This window comes from Sapajus apella, unplaced genomic scaffold, assembly GCF_009761245.1.
Source record: "Sapajus apella isolate SASKATOON/1434 unplaced genomic scaffold, GSC_monkey_1.0 scaffold49, whole genome shotgun sequence".
NCBI classification, from domain to species: domain Eukaryota; kingdom Metazoa; phylum Chordata; class Mammalia; order Primates; family Cebidae; genus Sapajus; species Sapajus apella.
The window spans coordinates 5,128,298-5,146,024 of record NW_022436989.1 but is presented as its reverse complement, the minus strand read 5'-3'; the positions used below and the strand labels follow the sequence as shown (position 1 = coordinate 5,146,024).

General features: G+C 46.4%; 2 protein-coding genes across 9 annotated transcripts in view; one reads left to right on the top strand and one right to left on the bottom strand.

Annotated features, from left to right (window-relative positions):
* Nucleotides 1–15,066, top strand: part of SDCCAG8 (SHH signaling and ciliogenesis regulator SDCCAG8) — a 249,716-nt gene extending 234,650 nt beyond the window's left edge. For 2 of the 3 annotated variants that reach the window (XM_032242401.1, XM_032242400.1), the window contains exon 18: nt 10,266–15,066. In XM_032242401.1, coding sequence (XP_032098292.1) covers nt 10,266–10,295 — 30 coding nt within the window. In that variant the 3' untranslated portion in view covers nt 10,296–15,066. The remainder of the gene's footprint in view (nt 1–10,265) is intronic. The other variant, XM_032242406.1, reaches the window with a different exon arrangement.
* Nucleotides 10,232–17,727, bottom strand: part of AKT3 (AKT serine/threonine kinase 3) — a 331,186-nt gene continuing 323,690 nt past the window's right edge. For 4 of the 6 annotated variants that reach the window (XM_032242411.1, XM_032242412.1, XM_032242408.1 and 1 more), the window contains one exon: nt 10,232–15,766. In XM_032242411.1, coding sequence (XP_032098302.1) covers nt 15,681–15,766 — 86 coding nt within the window. In that variant the 3' untranslated portion in view covers nt 10,232–15,680. The remainder of the gene's footprint in view (nt 15,767–17,727) is intronic. The other 2 variants (XM_032242409.1, XM_032242416.1) reach the window with 2 other exon arrangements.

Below are 17,727 nucleotides of genomic sequence, written 5' to 3'. Positions count from 1 at the left end.
TCTGAAGGTCGTGTATGGTTTGAATTGGTCTGAACTGGTTGAGGAAAGAGGTGTTCCCAATTAGGAAAGAGGTCTTGAGTGGAATGCAGGCGTCTCGTCCTAAATTAGCTGCCTGATGACTGGGTGACATCTGGAGTGTATGCAGAGCACCTGGCAGTGTTACGCACAGAACACGCGTCAGTTCCCCTCACCCTTGAACAAGCTGGTGACGTTGACATCGTTGTCTCCATTTTATAGATAGGGAAACTGAGGCCCAGACAAGCATTACAGCTAGCAAGGAGGGACACCACAGATGGAACCTAAGTCTGACTCCACACCCAGGCTTTCCCCATTCGGGTTTGACTGTGGTCACCAGCAGGGAAAGGCAGGAGGGAAAGTGTTCCCGTGAGTCTGGAAGGCAGTATGAGACCTCTTGTTTTCTAAATCACTTCTCTTCCTGTCAAAGAGGCTTTTTGCCCCATCAGCAGTTTGTTAGGATGATGAGGTGGTCCTTGGGCTCACTAAGGCCTCCGCCTTTAATTAGGATTGCACCCAGGTGCTCTGTGAGTGCCCGGGGTTCACGCCGTAAGTGCTTGGAATGATTAACATGAAAAATGCATCTGGAAATGAAAACGGAGGAGTTCTGTTACTGTCCTTACACAATGGCCCTGTGTTCCAGGAACCTGTAAGAACTGACTTTTCCCACTCAGTCCAGAATCCCTCTGCAAAACATTTGTTCACAGTTAGTAAATGAGCACAGCCAGGCGCCAGTCTCTGCCCTAAGACCTGGAGGTGGAAACGCCTCTACTGTCCCCGTCCCCATGCTTCCGAGCCCGCTCGCAGGGACCTTGAGCACACCGCTCAAAGTCGGAGCCATAGCCCGCACTGCCACAGCTCATCCAGGAGGCCACGCCTCACCTGGCATGTGCCACGGCAGGGCCCTGCATTTTGACAAGCTGTTGGGTGATTCTGGAGGACACGGCATTTTGAAAACCTGCAAAGTGTTCAGGGCTGGAAGGAACAGAATTATTCCAGGCTGTGTCACTATGCTGAAGCCCTCCAGACAAGCCACTTAAGCCTTTTTTCAGCCTCAGTTTCCCCTCTGCACAGTGGGCATGGTGTACACCTGGCTTCATGAGCTGCTGGGCATGCTGAGTGCAGCTAGGATGCCCCACAGGCCCTTGGGCATCCAGGCTGAGGACATGTGAGGTTGTTTACTTTCTCCTTCATCTTGAGAGGGTCCTGGGAGAGGCTTGGGGAAGGCAGAGGTCTGCAGAGCAGCAGCTGCAGGCCCGGCGCCACCCCCTCCCCCCTGCTTCCAGGATGAGTCCTTCAATCTCCACCAGACCCAGCCCAGAACCCAGCCCTGTGGGCAGGTCCCCAGCTAGGGCCCCAGCAGCACCTGTTTTAGGCCTGGCCAGCCAAAGCTCAGGGCCACTGAGGCCACTAGGTCTCCTGGTAGGTGACTAGGCTCCTGTCACATAGAAGGCAGGGACCCTGACTCCTGGCATGAGTGACTCTTTGGCCTCGAAAGCCAGGAACTCTGTCAGACCTCAGGATGTGGGGAGTCTTCCATGGAAGCTGGAGCACATGGCAGCTTCCTTTGGGCTCTGGACTAGATCATGAGAACGTGGGCTTTGCCTTTTAGCTCCCCATCTGCCTGCTTTCCAGCACGCTCAGATCTTAACATGGATCACCGATGCTTACAAGCCTCTTCCAGGCCTTTACAAATCTGGTTATTGCCAAATGAGTTGCAAAATTTTCACAAAATGCATTAAAAAAACCCCAAACCTCAAAAAATCCTCAGAAAAACTAGCAGGTCTTTCTTCTTTTGCCTGAAGCTACAGCAATGATTTGCCCATCCTGTGCTATCTGATACTGGCCCATCTGGCTCATCTCTAAAGCGGCCTTTCAGATTCAAATATTACACTTGGAGTTATTTTAATATGAACATGACAAAAGAAATTTGGTAGAGGAAATGTTGGCTTTCAGTTGCAAATACTAGTGGTCAGAGAGGAGGCAGGGATCCAGGTTTGCAAGCTCTCTGCTGAATATCTAAACCCAGAGCTGGCTCTTCCTGCCTAAGCCTGGCCTTCACCTCTAGGTAGGGGCTGTCAGTGGGCTTCAGCCTCTGCGATGCCTTCTTGCCATGGAATCAACTTGAGTTGTGAGTCAGGCTTCTGAGCCTGTGATGTGAGCCGAGGCTTCTGTGGGTTCCAGCAGGTATTTTGAAGGAGGTGCCACCTGAGTGCTTCGGACTGTTCAGCCAACCTCTCTGTTTCCTGGAGTGGCCTGTGGGTCCAGATCTTGGGCGGCTGAGGGTTAGAGCTGCCCCCGTGTCTGGGTTAGAGATGGTTTAACTAAAGGCTTCCATTTCTCAGCCTGGATTAGTTAAGCATAACGTAATTTTGCATGTCAGACTCTAAACATCTCTGTCCATTGAATACCCTGAGGAGAATGGGTGGGGCAGCAGTTCTGAAATGAGTCCACCCCTTCCCGTCACTCCATGTCCTGGGTCCTGAGCCCCACTATCCCGGAGTGGGTGATGGATGGTGGGGCGTGGGATGGCCTGTGGCCTCTGACAGGAAGTGTCTAGCCTGTTAGCAGGCTTTATTATTCTAAATGGTTTCTGCTTAAATTCTCAAACACTCACAACAACATGGCTGGCAGAGGGAGCTCATGGTAGTGGTAGCTGCCACGTGGATGTTTTTGGCCACGAGAACCCCCACCCTCCCATTTCTCTGGTGCTGCTGTCTGCGGTGGGCAGGGCTCAGGGCACTGGCTCAAGCTCTCGCTTGTGTTTCTTGGCTTGTTTTTTTGGGACGAATCTCGCTCTGTCACCCGGACTGGAGTGCAGTGGTGCAATCTCAGCTCACTGCAACCTCCATCTCCTGGGTTCAAGCGATTCTCCTGCCTCAGCCTCCCAAGTAGCTGGGATTACAGGTGCCTGCCACCACGCTCAGCTAATTTTGTATTTTTAGTAGAGACAGGGTTTCATCATGTTGGCCAGGATGGTCTCGATCGCTTGACTTCGTGATCTGCCTGCCTCGGCCTCCCAAAGTGCTGGGATTACAGGCATGAGCCACTACACCCCCTTTTTTTTTTTTTTCCCAGACGAGTTTTGTTCTTGTTGCCCAGGCTGGAGTGCAGTGGCACAATCTTGGCTCACTGCAACCTCCACCTCCTGGGTTCAAGCGATTCTCCTGCCTCAGCCTCCCAAGTAGCGGGGACTACAGGTGCCTGCCACCACACTCAGCTAATTTTGTATTTTTAGTAGAGATGGGGTTGCACCATATTGGCCAGGCTGGTCTCGAACTCGTGACCTCAGGTGATCTGCCCGCCTCGGCCTCCCAAAGTGCTGGTCTTACAGGCATGAGCCACCAAGCCTGGCCTCTGGGCTTGTTCTTAGTTTAGGGTGGCTATATAATGGCATTCTTGATCTCCTGCCTCACCTGGGGGAAACAACTTCAAGAAAATGGCTTGTAAATGTCTTGAAATGGCTCTTACTGGTCCTTATGGAGAAACAGACATTGACGCACTAGCCCAGTTCTGCCCAGACGCAGTGCCCACATTCTATGTGCTGAGGTGGTCAGACACCCTGGCCTGTCTTGTTTGAGGCTGGGCTGGGTAGTCGAACTCTCGCCTCTTCTTGAGAGGCAGGCCCTGGCTGGGGGAGCATGAAACCTTGGTAGTGGGGGTGAGGAGGGAGCATCTGGGGTGAGGGAGGTGGGTCCTGCGGTGGGGGGAGGTTTGGGCAGGGCCTGACAGCTTGGAGCAGGGTCAGGGGTCTGTGACCCAGAGCCTGGGGGCTCTAACATCTGGCTAGGAAGGGTGGAGCCGGCTGGTGAGGAAATATGAGTCTTGGAGAGAATGGCATCTGAGAGAGGGGAAAACAGAAATTATCTGTCCAGTTGGAGGATGATGTCAGCCATCAAGATAATTTTCTCTGTCTGTGTGCTTATTTGGTAATGAACATGGTTTTGGCTGACTTGCATTTTCTGATAGCCGCCGTCTCCTGAGCAAGCTGTTTGCTTCTGTCTGCAGTGTTCAGTCTGGGGAGTGATTCCCTTTTAGTCCCCTCCTATGAATCACTTACAGTTTAGAAAACAGAGTCGGAAACTGACTTGTCAGTGGTTAATCAGTTGGCCCTATGACTTTTAAGCATTCTTGGCAGTGAATTTACTTTCTAATTTGATTTAAACTTGTGCATGGATCCAGCAGCCATATGTGATTATATTCAAGATCATCGACATTATCTCATTATACCGAAGGACTCATAGAAGAGAGCAGAAAACGAGCAGGGGCCGCAGAGACACAGGCGATGATGAGGGAGGAAAGGCCCATTGCCACCGGAAGCTAAGGGAGAAGGGAGGCTGTAGAAAAGTGACAGCTCTGGGACAGCAAGCCTCCCTGCTGAGACAGGCCTGCCTGTGAGGCAGAGCTGCTGCCGGCTGCCCGAGTTAGGCCTTGGAGGTGGCACCTGACTTACTGTGGTCCTTCTAGGAGCCCTGGGGGCCGCGCGCAGCTGACTTAGGAGTTACCACAAAGTTAGCTACCTGTAAGACAGATGGTGCTGGAATAGAACAGCAAATACACTGAATAAAATAAATTAGAAAGCCTCCTCCTGAACCAAGATTTTTTGGAAAGAATTCTAAATAGATGAAAACAAACAATTTGATTTCAACCAAATTGTTGTTTTTTTGTTTTTATCCTGATTTTCACCCGAATTGTCAGGCTCCAAAATAAACACTGATACATTCCCAGAAAATATTTTTCAAATAAAAACTGACTCTGTTAAAGTTTGCCCTGATTCTTTCAAAACTGTGTACAAGACACTGTCAACCAAAGTGACTTGCATATTTTTTTAAATAAACTTGAACATATGCAGCTAAAATGTCATTAACTGCCTGCTGCCTGAGTGTTTTTAAAGAATGACACGAGACCCCGGGTGCTACATTCCCAACATATAAGCATCTTGCGACCTTCGGAGAAACTTCCCCAAACACCTCCAACAGCAGACAGTTAAACTTTTTGTTTTTCGACTGAGCACCCCGTGTGTAATTAATACTGAAAAGTGCAGCGAGGCTCCATTTTAGCCAGACTTGCTCTTCTGTAAACAGTTCACTTTGTCCAAGAGTGACTACTTTCAGAATAAGAACCATGGGAGAAAAGTACATTGAATTTTATATTCCTTCAGATACGTTTGCTCTACTTACTGCTTCCTGAGTCAGACATTACATTTTGCAATATAAATTCACAATCAAGATTTTAAAGGGAGCTAAATATTTTAATCCAATTAGACAAGTGAACAAAACACTGAATATTACATGTAGTGTAGATAAGTGGTTCTTGCCTTTAAAAGACTGTAATTCCGTCACATTACAACCCCAAATGTCAGTGTTGTCTTTATTTTTAACACTTTCAAACATGAGGCAGCCAGAGGCTCCACTCTCTGCTGTTGGTGACACTGTCTGTCCTTTGGGAATTCTTAAAATCTATTTACCATGGAAACATGGTTCATATAAAACACAGACCTGCCTATGTGCAGTGGAAGTTCTCATGACTTTGGGGGCTTGAGGAAGCTGGAAGAACACAAACCAAGAGCCCACGGTTGGGAAGGAAGGAACGCTGGTGCCTGAGTGCGCCCTGGGGAGCAGAGGCGGCACCGCAGAGCAGGGCTTCCACCCCGGCCTCCCGTGTGCTGGGGCCTCCCTGTCCTGCACGGGGCTGCCGCGTCTCCCCCACGTCCAGCTTCAGGCTGTCCTAGGTCAAATCTCACTTTGTGCCTGCCAAGTGGCCTTCTCTGTGGCTACCTTTTCATTTCTCTGGTTTCTGTGGCCCTGCTCATATCTCAGAGCCCAGAGGCAACACAGCGAAGCCCCGCAGTGGAAGGGAAGGAGGGCTCTGAACTCTGACAGCCATGTGGCTGCCATTGTCAGAGGCCCAGCCAGGCAGCCAGGAGGGAAGAATGATCGCTGCTCTGCTGTGACCTTGCCGTGAACTCTTGTCCTGCTTTGCAGCTGGCAAAGCCAGATTCCCAGATAGGCCTGAACCGGAAAGGATGAGGCTCCTCAGCCAGATCTTGTCACTTGTGCTGGGGACAGCAGGGCTGCAGGAGCCTGAAGGTGGCCCACTGCCCTCGGCTGTGGAGAGGTGTGCTCCCTTCTAGTCCTGCCCGAAGGCCGTACTTCCACAAAGTTCTGCAGGGCATGCTGGTGGCACCGCTCCTCAGTGAGTTGGTCACCAGTCAGAGCTCACACGGCTTATAGTCCAGGTTGCCGTCCCAATTTGGAGGCTTCATTTCATGGATATCAAACTTGCTCTCCCTAATCTGCCAGAACAAGCAGGAGAGCCTCACATGGGAGGGTCTGGACTTTGAGGTCGAACTGCCTGGGTTCGAATCTCAGCTCTGCGTCATGTCAGAGACGTGTTAGCTTCCATGTTACTCGATTTCTGGCAGAGAAAAAAGAAGAACCAGCTTCCCTTTAAAAGGAAGTGCCTCGGATTACCCAGAGCCCAGCACAGATGATTATGAAACCAACAGGATTAGTGCTGAGATCATTGTGGGCTTGAAAGGGCCATTTGGGATAAATAACCGTTTTGTACAGATAGAAAAATGAGGCCCAGAGAAATGAAGTGAATGGAATTGGGAAGTGGCTGGGCAGGGAAATGAACTTCTTCTCAGGCCACAGGATGTGTGGATGGGGGCAGGTACCCAAGTGGGCAAGGGTGGAGCCGGGCCTGACTGCAACAGCTGCTGAGCCCCAGCCCTGGCACCCAGAACACGAGGCGGAGGCAGAGGCGGGAGGCGAGCCGCCATGCGAGGCAGGGACTGCCCTGAAGCTCTGTCAACCCAGGGCCAGCTTTGAAATGCCTGAGATGGAGGTAGGGGGAGGGGTCTGCCCTCTCCAGTTACAAATAGATGCTTTATTGCCAGACGCACAAGGAATACGACCAGTTTTTGAGTTGGCCAGAGACAGCATGCCAGTGAGCGGAACGGATAGCAGGGAGCAAGGGGAAGGGTTGGGTAGAGCTACCTACAGAGAATGAGTAGAAAGCCCAGGCAGGTCTCCCATGAGCAGGGCGAGGGCTGCCACCATCTCCCCAGGCTGCCGCTGCTGACCTTTCTGAGTGGCTTGGGAACAAGGCAGCAGAAAAGCCTGGCTGGACCCCATAGCGTGGTTGCCTGGGGAACAGCTCAGGTCACCCAGAGCAACTCATTTCTTACCCTCAGAACTTAACAGTCAAACTTAAGAAATAAATGAGGCAGGGTTTGTGGAGACAAGGCGCCCAACAGGATTTAAAATGAGAACAAAGTAAATGGTTAGCAGCTGTGTGCCGGCAGATGGGAGCGCGTTTCCTCCACCTGCGGACAACATGGCAGGGGAGCAGCGGCCAGGGGGCCCTGTCGGCCCCTCTAAGCTGCAGGACAGCCACACCCCCAGGAGAGCCACAGCAAGGGCCGTGATGGCAAATGGAAAGGCAGAACGGAAACGCTGGCTGAGGGCTCGTGTCCCACGGGCATGCCCATGCTCTTCTCTCCTGGACCACAGACTGTGGCCACTGTGGTGTCGATGACAGGACTTTCTGGAAATAAGCATCACTCATATCCCTAAGAAGTGATGGCAGATATGCCAGACGTGGGCAGTGACTAAGGTTTCTATGTCTCGGGACACGCTGTAGGGTCAGAGAGGGGAAGCACTGAGAATGGTGTGTTAGCCAAGAGGCAGCAAACGTAGGTGACAAAATGGCGACCTCATACGATAAATTCCCCATCCCTCAAATGCTGGCTGAATGCTCACCATGGGTCAGGCACAGCTGTAGGCACGGGGCTGAGCAGTGAACAGTACGACAGTGTGGAAGTGGGGATGGAAATGGCGCTTCTCACCTGAACGTGGGATGCAAAGCCCATGCAGACAGCTGGAGCCAATTTGCCGCAGGAGGGAGATCAGGCTGACTTCTGTTGGTTCCTGGTGAGGCCCGCACAGCTGTGTCACTCCTGTGCAGGCCCATGGAATTAGGAGGTCGCCCGTTTTCAGCAGAGTCATGAGTGCCAGCAGGGAACAGCTCCAATAATGATAAATTAGGTCCCCTGGGCGCCCACAACCATTACGTAGACTCATGAGGAATCTCTGTTTCCTGGAGCTTATCAAAAAATTCCACAACACATTTTACTTCAGGTCTTTACTAAGCCTCTGTAAGTTGTGTATGTGGGTGTGTTTTCTACCCAAAGTTCAATTTTTTTCATTCATTTTGTTGAGACAGAGTCGTGCTCTGTCACCCAGGCTGCAGTGCAGTGGCTTGATCATAGCTCACTGCAGCCTGGAATTCTGGGCTCCAACAATCCTCCTGTATCAGCTTTTTGAGTAGCTAGGACTACAGGTGTGCACCACCACACTTGGCTAATTTTTAAAACTTTTTTGTAGAGATGAGGTCTCGCTGTTTCCCGGGCTGGTCTCAAACTCCTGGACTCAAGCGATCCTATTGCCTCAGCCTCCAAAGCGCTGGGATTACAGGTATGAGCCACTGTGCCCGGCCGTGAGTCAGGTTATTTTTCTTTTTAAGCATATCTGTTGTAATTTATGCTTATCCTTGTATTCAGAGTCATCCTGCAGTTTCTAAGGTTAGGAAGCCACTGTGTCAAGAGCAAGGCCACCTGCCTGATGTGGCCAATCCATGGAGCTGGGGTGGAGGGTCATTCAAACCAGTCATTCAGCAGAACTGTGCTGGGTCAGTTCCATCAGCTGCCTAGAAGGCAGGTCAGCTCGGTGCAAACCGTGTGTGTGACAATCAGATTGTGTTGGTGGCAGTCTCTGTGCTGTGAGTATACCACTGAGGACAGAATGAAGTCCTCTCTGCAATGGCAGGGCTCTCGGGAATAGGGCATGGGGTGGACTCCCCATGGGCCCCTCAGAAAGGGCCCAGAGAACAGAAGCACCCTGTGGGCCCAGGAAATTGTCCACCTGGCTCCACAAGCCTGGGAGGGAGGGCTCTGCTCATCGGATGGCAGAGCCTCACCTGCATTCAGTCCGAGGCCAGGCTGCACATCTACTCTAGCTATGCTGTTGCAACCATCCTGCTACTCAGACCTTTCATGAAAAAGTTGTCCTCAGGGTCTCTCACACACTGGGAAATCTACTTGAAATGTAAAAACATGACCTTTTCCCATTTTTTAAAAAAGGCAACAGGCTGATTTTCATATATTTCCCTTGAATGAATTCTGATTCTGTTTCACTCATTGTCCTGTCTTGGAAATCCCCAAGTAATGGCGGCTTAAATTAGGTGGACGAGAATCCTCCCTTGGAGTCGTCTAGCTTGGAAAATCCTCGCGGGGGAGTGGCAGGCCCAATTCTCTTTTGGGAAGGTGGTTCCTAACTGAGAAGGGCCAGATTGGGCCCCTGGCCCTGCAGTGCGTTCCGACTGATCTCAGTGAAAACCGGGCTTTGGGAAATACCACCTTGGCTTTTCTCTGGACTTGAGGGCGAGGTCTGCGGCTCAGGCATCTCCCCACTGTGCACAGGAAAAACTCAAGACCTGTTTTGTGGAATGAAACCATTTCCAGTGGTTTCTGACCCTAGTTCCTGATGTGGTTTAAGCTGACTTGAGCAGCCCTGACAGCAGAGGCCAGGCCGGTATTCAGTGTCTTCCTAACTTGTGACTCTTCCCCAACCCGATCTGCATGAAGCGGCTTTGGAACATTTCTGTGTAAAACTAAGAGACCCTCAGTACACCCAATCCCCTCTTCCCACACGTGGGAAGTTTCCACGTGATACTTTACGTATTAACCAAATTGTTTGCAGTTACAAATTTGGAGGTGTTTCAGCTTGTGTTGTTTCACGAGGAATTTCTCAGGGGCACTTGGCCTACACCTTGTTTTTGTTGTAGAATTTACCTGTCGTAATAAGGTCAGATCAATTTTCAGTGAACAGATTCTGGCCCAAATCAATGTGTCCTTTCCTGGACAGGAGAAGCGATGGCTCTCTGGCCACGTCCTAACACCAGACTGTCCTTATTTAAGAGACACACGAGTATCTGTAGTCTTGTTTTCAAATTTAATCCATTAAACCAGTTAACCTCACTTCCTATGTGACAGGGGCTTTGATGTGGGCAAGATGAGGCATAAACTTTTCATTCAATTTGTTACATATAACTTCCACATTTTTAGCAACAGGTTTTTCTTCCTCCAAAAGTTTTCATCATAAAAGGTGACTAAATCAGCAAATGAGAAGACAAATCACATTGAAGAACATGATCTATTGAAACTTACTTTTTATTATTTTTTCCAGTTACCCAGCATGCCACAATCTGATTGCTGACCTGGATGGAACAGAGTGAAATAAATGATTTACAAAGAGATATTTACATTCATCTGATTTAGACTTAATATGCCACAACGCACCACGACCTTCCCAGGGTGACACCGCCTCAGCCTGCAGTGGGGCTGGTCCTCATCGCCGTGTGCGCTGTCCCCACACCTGGCCAGGCTGGAGCTGGAGTCTGACTCTAGATGAGGAGAGCTCCTGGTGTATGTTTTCAGAAATGGCTTGAAGTTATGTGTTTAAATCTGCTCATTCGTATGCTAGGTTATACATATGATTTTCAATAAATGAACTTTTTAAAGACTTGAGTTGTAATGTTTCCTTTTTCTCTTGTAGTGATGAACAAAACACACCAAAAAGGCACATATTTTAACTAGGCCAAAGTATATTAAGGACCAAACTTTTTTTCTTGCCATTTTTCATGATCTATGTATCAATCAATCATCATCCTTCACCTTTAATCAAATGTCCCATCAGACTCCATTTTATCATCCTAGTTTGTGCACAGTCAATCAGGAGACACCAGGAAGCAGTATGCGTTACTCTCTCCATTCTGTTAAACAACGAAAACAGACAAAAAAAGCATCTTTGGCTCGGTGGTGTCAGATAGTTTTCTTCAAATATGCAGTATTTGAGAGGAGCCTAAAAACATACTTAGTGAAATTAGAAAATTTACTTAGAGTATATCAAATATCTGTACACAGATAATTATTTTAGTCTAAAATAGTATTTCTACTATACAGAGTTAAGCCTTCAAATGCTTTAAAGTAATAAAAATGGACACTGGACATACTGTGTTACATTTTACCATGACAGTGAAACACTAAAGGCAAGGCTTCAGTTGGGACAGGCCCCTGGCCTTCAGCTGCCCTGCCTGGCCAGCAATCCACCATCCTTATCACCATCTCAACACACAGCTGATGGTGATGTCACCATAGGCTCAGCCTTGCCTCTCAGAAGCGACGTGGATTAGGCTTTGGAGGCGGTGGCATGATTTACACACAGAGACCATTCGAATCTCTTGAGCATGTAAAAGGTTCAAGCCTGAAACAGAACTTCTATTCAGATTCAGAAGTTTTGTATTTCATCAAATGTGCTAGACATAAAGGCTGTCACATAAGATATTTTAATTGTCCTTAATTCTGTTTTAGATATACTGTGAATAAATTATACAATATTCTAAAAATAGCACCTTTAAAGAATTATAGAGGTCACTTTATTTTAGCCTCCTGGATCTGTCAACCCCAGTGGTTTTGAGAGAAGAGCACGTGTGAGAATGCCCTCAAATTTGGCTGTGTGACATACACATACATGCTTGACTCACTCTGGTCCCAAAAGCCATTCCTCTGTCTGGCTTCGACATAGGAGCGAAGCCGAGTTTCTACAATAGTAGCTTTATGAGGTAAAATCAGAAAAAGGCCCCATCCAGAATGATTCAACGTTAGGTCAGACTGCAGTCCAGCCATTCTACCCACCTACATCACCCATGTCTATGCTTGTTAATTTGCCGTGACATGTTAGAAATACACTCTAAGAAAGGAAGTATGCAGAGCAGTACATTATCAGGAAGACATTAATGACAAGCTACATTCCTTAAGATTCTGGGTCCAAACCATTTGTGGTACAGATGATGAGGGGTCTGAGACCTACTCCATCCCTGGCTTCACAGGACATCTGTCCTAAATCCAGTGCTGAGAGGTCAGCATCACTCCTCGGAAGCAGCCCTTCATCAAAGGTTGTATAACCACACTACTGCCATTTCGTTGAAGTACAAATGATCCCCTAGGTGTCTGAGCTACAAGGAATGGATATATTTTCCTGTCACATTTTATACAAGGTAGGTTAATACCAGCTGGGGCTATTAAATATCATTGAAGATGATTTAATTTGGGGGGATTAGAGAACCACATCCAACAACAATAAACAGAGAAGTAGCAGATTGACATAGTGCTTTATTTAAGCTGTCTGTACGAAGGAAAATAATGTTCATCCCTATACGTGTAAAAATACTAAGGATGTACAGTGTACAAAAACAGTTTCGTTATTTCACATCCTTGTGGGTCATATACTTAAGGAAACAGACAGTTTCAGTATGACCAACAGTAATAGTAATACAGTTTCTGGGGTTTATAGTTGCATCTGCTTAAAACCCTTAACCAGATGACTAGATCTTGTGCAGATCTAATGAAAGAACTAGCAAGGTCAAGAAATGTCACAAACTATAAAGCTACAGGGAGGTAATTCAATTACCAATTTAGAGGTTTTCTTTTTATTTAAATAAATACTTTACATTTCATGCTTGCCTGTAATGCACTACCAGGAGCAAGATAAGGAAATTCTACTGTAGACAGTACAAACAGTAGCAGCAAAGTGTGTACGCTGAGGTGTAATATAGAGACCCTGCAGTTAGTAGGAAGGCCCTTACTTTTGTACTCTATGAAGCAAGTGGCCCCTGCCAGAACAGTCAGCTTTAAGAAGCTGGATATCGGGTATGGGAATGGAAACCAGTACTTGAATAATGCTATGTAATTAGTGTAGAAAGCAAAGCTGAGCGCGACCCGGCCAATAATCCAAGCAGAAATGGCCAATTTCCTCCAAGATGGCTGCACTATGACAAGAAGTCAAGCTTCGTGACAGTTAGTATGGGCTGGAGTCTGCAAAGTCTGAACTGTATTCTCAGAAGGATTCCGGGTTTCAGGGTGTTCCACCTGCCAGAACCCAAAACTACAACTATGGGCGACACAAGGGAAGCTTTGGAAATCTCCCTTTACACACATTCTGTTTTTCTCTTATTCCTCCATGGCAGCTGACAGATCGATCTGGAAGTGAAAATTGGGGATTCTCAAAATCAAAGCCAAGAAGATAACCTTACCTTGTGTGACACCAGTGGAGTCTCAGAGGGTGGAACAGAAGGGGCTGAGCCCAGGTGTGACTGAGGACTGAGAGCCACTGTAAGCCGTGGCTTGCCTGGGCCACTGTGAGTGCCAGTCACTAATCTTTAGCAAGTGTCCTTGGCCAAGGTCATGGAAATCACCTTCAACTTCGGGGAGCGGGGGAACCAAAAGAACAAGAAGCTCTGTGCTTGGTGTACGGTGCCATGCTTCCCTCTAGAGAAGGGCTCTGAACGTCAGCCAGGCTCAGCTTGCTTCTCTCCCTCTCACCTGTTTCATTCTTATATCATGAATGCAAGACAACTTAAAGAACATACCTTCTAGTCTACTTTTTTGTCAAAGTGAAACATTCAACATAATTCTAAGTAAAAAAAAAAGATTAGCTATGTAGCTATGTGTGTAAGTAAGAACGAACTGCCATTTACTGTAACTTCCTACTCAATACTAAGGATGAACTTCACTCAGGTAGAAATATGAAAAATAAGGATAACATCGATGTCTGAATATGTCTTAGCTGCCTTAGTAAAATGCCCTGTAACCCCCGTCAGTCCCAGTGGCCCACCCACTGCCAGCAGTGGCTTCATAGCTATACATCCACTCTTCCAGCATAAAGAGGCTAAGACATCTGCATATGAATATGAGTCATTCTACTTAGAAAGTCACTTGCTCTTTCATACAATGCAATCATAATACTACGTCATGCTGTAGTCTTCCATTGGGAGCTGTCAGAGTTTGACTAAAATACATTTCCATGATCACTCCACGGAGTGGGACAGCCTTCCGCTTGCCGCTAGAACGGCCCCCAGCCCCTAGGACTTCATAGGCTGCTTTGGAAAATGCCAGCTCCTAGCACCAAAGGGTTTAATCTGAAGATCATCATTTATGAAGGAGAAAGATGAGGTTTGCATACATGCCCCCTTTCAGTGAGAAATGTTGTAATTTGGGGACATGAGTATATACAGAAAAATAAAAGCTGGGGGTGGTTTTTCCCTGATGGCTTAATTCAGTGATAAATGTACCATGATCACAATAAACACATCAGGTTCTTAGCCTTTACTGTCTACTTCCTAAATACTCAAGATGTGTCCATTTTGCCAAGTAAAGATCGTTTCTTATCATCACTCAGGTCTAATTTTCTTCATTACTTTGTGTTGCCAGGTCTCATCACACTTCAGTTCTTAGATGAGCAAACGCCAACATCTATTTGTTTCATTAACCCCCTGGCATGGATAGTTGGGATTTTCTCATTTTCCGTACCAAGGGGTTAAATGACAGCATCTCTTCTCCCAAAGCCAAATTCTAACCAATATATCCCACTTCAGAGCCTTGTCATTTTTTTTTTAACATAGGAGAAAAAGTGCGTGATTCTCATCAGCGTGTACAATCCTTGCACATGGGTCAAGAGAAACTGCAGTAAGTCTATTTTATGTAAGTTGGAGCTGCATTTGCTAACATGACATACAATTCTCATCACTAAAAAATAAATACTACTGCAATATAAACAAAATCATAAAAGGACATTCAAAGTTTTAACATTTGAGAAAAAGCTAATTCACGTAGAACTGAAAGTAAAAAAATTAAATAAGGCAAACACCTGTTTACCTTGGTGTACAAATTTTGGTGAAAAGCAGTATCATTATACCTGTCTACATTCTTCAGCCATCAGAGGTGATAAATGTCAAGAAGGAAAAAAGGTTTCCAAGCACAGGGGGAAAATGCTCTCTGGTGCAAATTGTATCATAAGACCCTTTAAATGACCTTGACTGTGCATATGCCTTCATTTCTTGGTAGAACAATGTTCACTTGCTCATGATTGCCCGTGAAGTCTCAACATCCACGTGTGATATGGGCTTCTTCTACAGTATCCACCAGGAATTAAAAAATATATATATATATAACCCAACAGTTTTTCAGTCCTTCTCTCAAATGCTTCCTAATAAATTCCAGCCACAGCTTAGTGATATATGCCTACTTCACACATGGATCTGATGTGCTTTACATATGCACGTCACCACCCTTCAACAATTGCTTGTTCTGAATTTATAAACTAAATCTTCTTAGTCTAGTTAGTTTTTTATGTTCTAGAAAGTTAAAAAATGTACCTAGAATCAGTGTATCTCATTTAGCCTTCACTGAGGGAAAAACTAAAGATCAAAAGATGACAATTGGTGCACAAATGAACAATGGTGGGCTCATGACTTCCAAAGGTTGTAAAATTACTTCTTAAAGTTGCTCTAACAGTAAGACAGTAGCAGCAACAGCATGAGACCTTAGACTGAGATACAATTTCATGCAAAAACAAAAACTGGAGTGTGTTTGCGCATATGTATGTTTTCATGAGGGTGAAAGGTGGCGAGGGATGAAGACCCTTGGCTGGTCTGGGGTGTCGGAAGGTGCCCCTGCTATCTGTAAGAGCTAGGACTGGTGATGTCCAGGAATCATTTTCAGTAATAAATCTAAGATGACAGTGAAGTAGCAGAATGAAAGAGACTTATTCTCGTCCACTTGCAGAGTAGGAAAATTGAGGGAAATGCGGCCGCCTCTCATTGTCCATGCAGTCCATACCATCCTCATCATCTGTGGGCAGGAAACATCTATTTTAATTTTACATTTGTTTTTGCAACATTATCTCTGGTCTATTTTTTTAAACTCTGAACATAGGAAAGATGAATACAGGCAACAGCTCCCATAAACCTGTGTTTATCAATAAGCTATACAGTAATCATGCTTCAAAAGTCATCTGATTTTCAGTCTATGAAGAAATAACACTATAGAATCAGCTCTAAGACATCAACATTTCAAGACTCAATGAAACAGTGAAAAAATGGTATTGAAGAAAACAAATTTTAAAGAAGGAGCAGTCTTCAGTAACCTTTCATTTCATGTAACCACATATATCAAAATTGCAAAAGTCAGTTAAATCTACAGCATCCCAAAGTCTGTACAGAATCCATCATCAAATGTCTTCAAATGCTTGTATTTTTTTTCTTTGTGATACTTTCAGTGAAATTGCAAAATAAAGCTTTCTACAAAATTTTATTCATCATCTAGCATCAGGCTTAACTTACCTTTCCCAATTTCCCTATAATAAACTTTACAATGAAGGGACCAAGTGAAAGAACAAGAGGGAGTGATGTCAGTATGAGTTCTAGCTCCTCAGCAAACAACAGGGAAGAGAGACTTGAAAGGCATCAAAACAGGCTGCTTACAATTACAGAGTTCCTCCTCTCAGCTTTCCTGGCTTCCTGTATTTCAAAGATCACAGATGATCAGCACCCTCTTCTCATAAATGTCCTATGATGACAGTCCTGTACTGTCAGGAGGCTCTTCTTCTATGTGGCTGCATGGTCAGTCCCTCAGTCAACATGTGCTCCCAGGCATCTGCTCTGGGCTGAGCACCCGTCAGGTCCGTGAACAGACAGAACTCTCAGCAGAGTTCCCAAGGGCCCCTGCACTCACAGTCTCCTGGGGAGGGCTCCATTTTAAACCCCTGCTCTACTCTAAGCTTGTTTCATCATATGCTGTCCTGCAACGGAAATAAGTGAATCTTTCAAATACTCAACCTTTTTCTCTTCAAGCAAAATAATGTAATTTCCTCAAACCCACACAGGAAGTACATTACCAATTTTTCTGCCTTTCTAACCTCTCCAGGGAGCATCAACTGGACATGGATGTAAACAAAGAAAACCTAAGGCCAGGTCCCACTGCACTGAGGCTCTGACCCTGTCACCCCAAACAGGAGGATGCCTTGCCTTCATCTGAAGAATAAACCCTTCTGTTTTTGTCTCACTGTTTTTCTTTTCTGTATCCCATTCTTAAGGCAAAAGATTCTAAGAAATGGGATCAAGCTGGCATTAGCCAAAATTTATGCCCTCTAATGTACCAGCAGATATCCTTGTAATTAGGTGAGAACTGACCCATGAAGAAGTATTTGTGGCTCCCTGCTCTGTGTAACTCACTGAACTCAGAGGCCCTCTCTCCTTCTGCAAACAGACCACTGTAATTGCAGTCAGCATTTCTAGAAGTTATTGAGGTTTGGGGAAATCTCCACCCCCTTATAAAGTTATTGGTTCCAGTATTTATACCAAGCAAGCTACATGCATCTTTTAGATGAAATACCTTCAGCAGTATTTTTAGCTACAGTAAAAACAGAAGGAGCTGGGAATGATGGCATATCTGCAGTTGAGCCACACAGTATAAAAACTCTCTAGAGCATACAGGCAGCTAAAACCTTAATGTTCAGATTCTGACGTGCCAATCACATTTCAAATAAACAATCCTCCTCACCAACAGCCTTATTTTGCTGAGTGTTCCTGTTTCTGCACAGCAGGACTCACTCCAGCCTGGTGAGGTTCAGTACCCAGGCTGGCCACACAGTCAACAGGGGCAGGTGCTGGACACCCTTTTGGAGGAGGAGGGACTCTTGCCGGGTGTCAGCTAAGAATTAAGAGACAGCATTCACTCTGTCACTTCAGCAACACATTCATCACAATTCTGAATATAGGAAATTTCACAGATAACCCTGAGGCCCCCAGTCC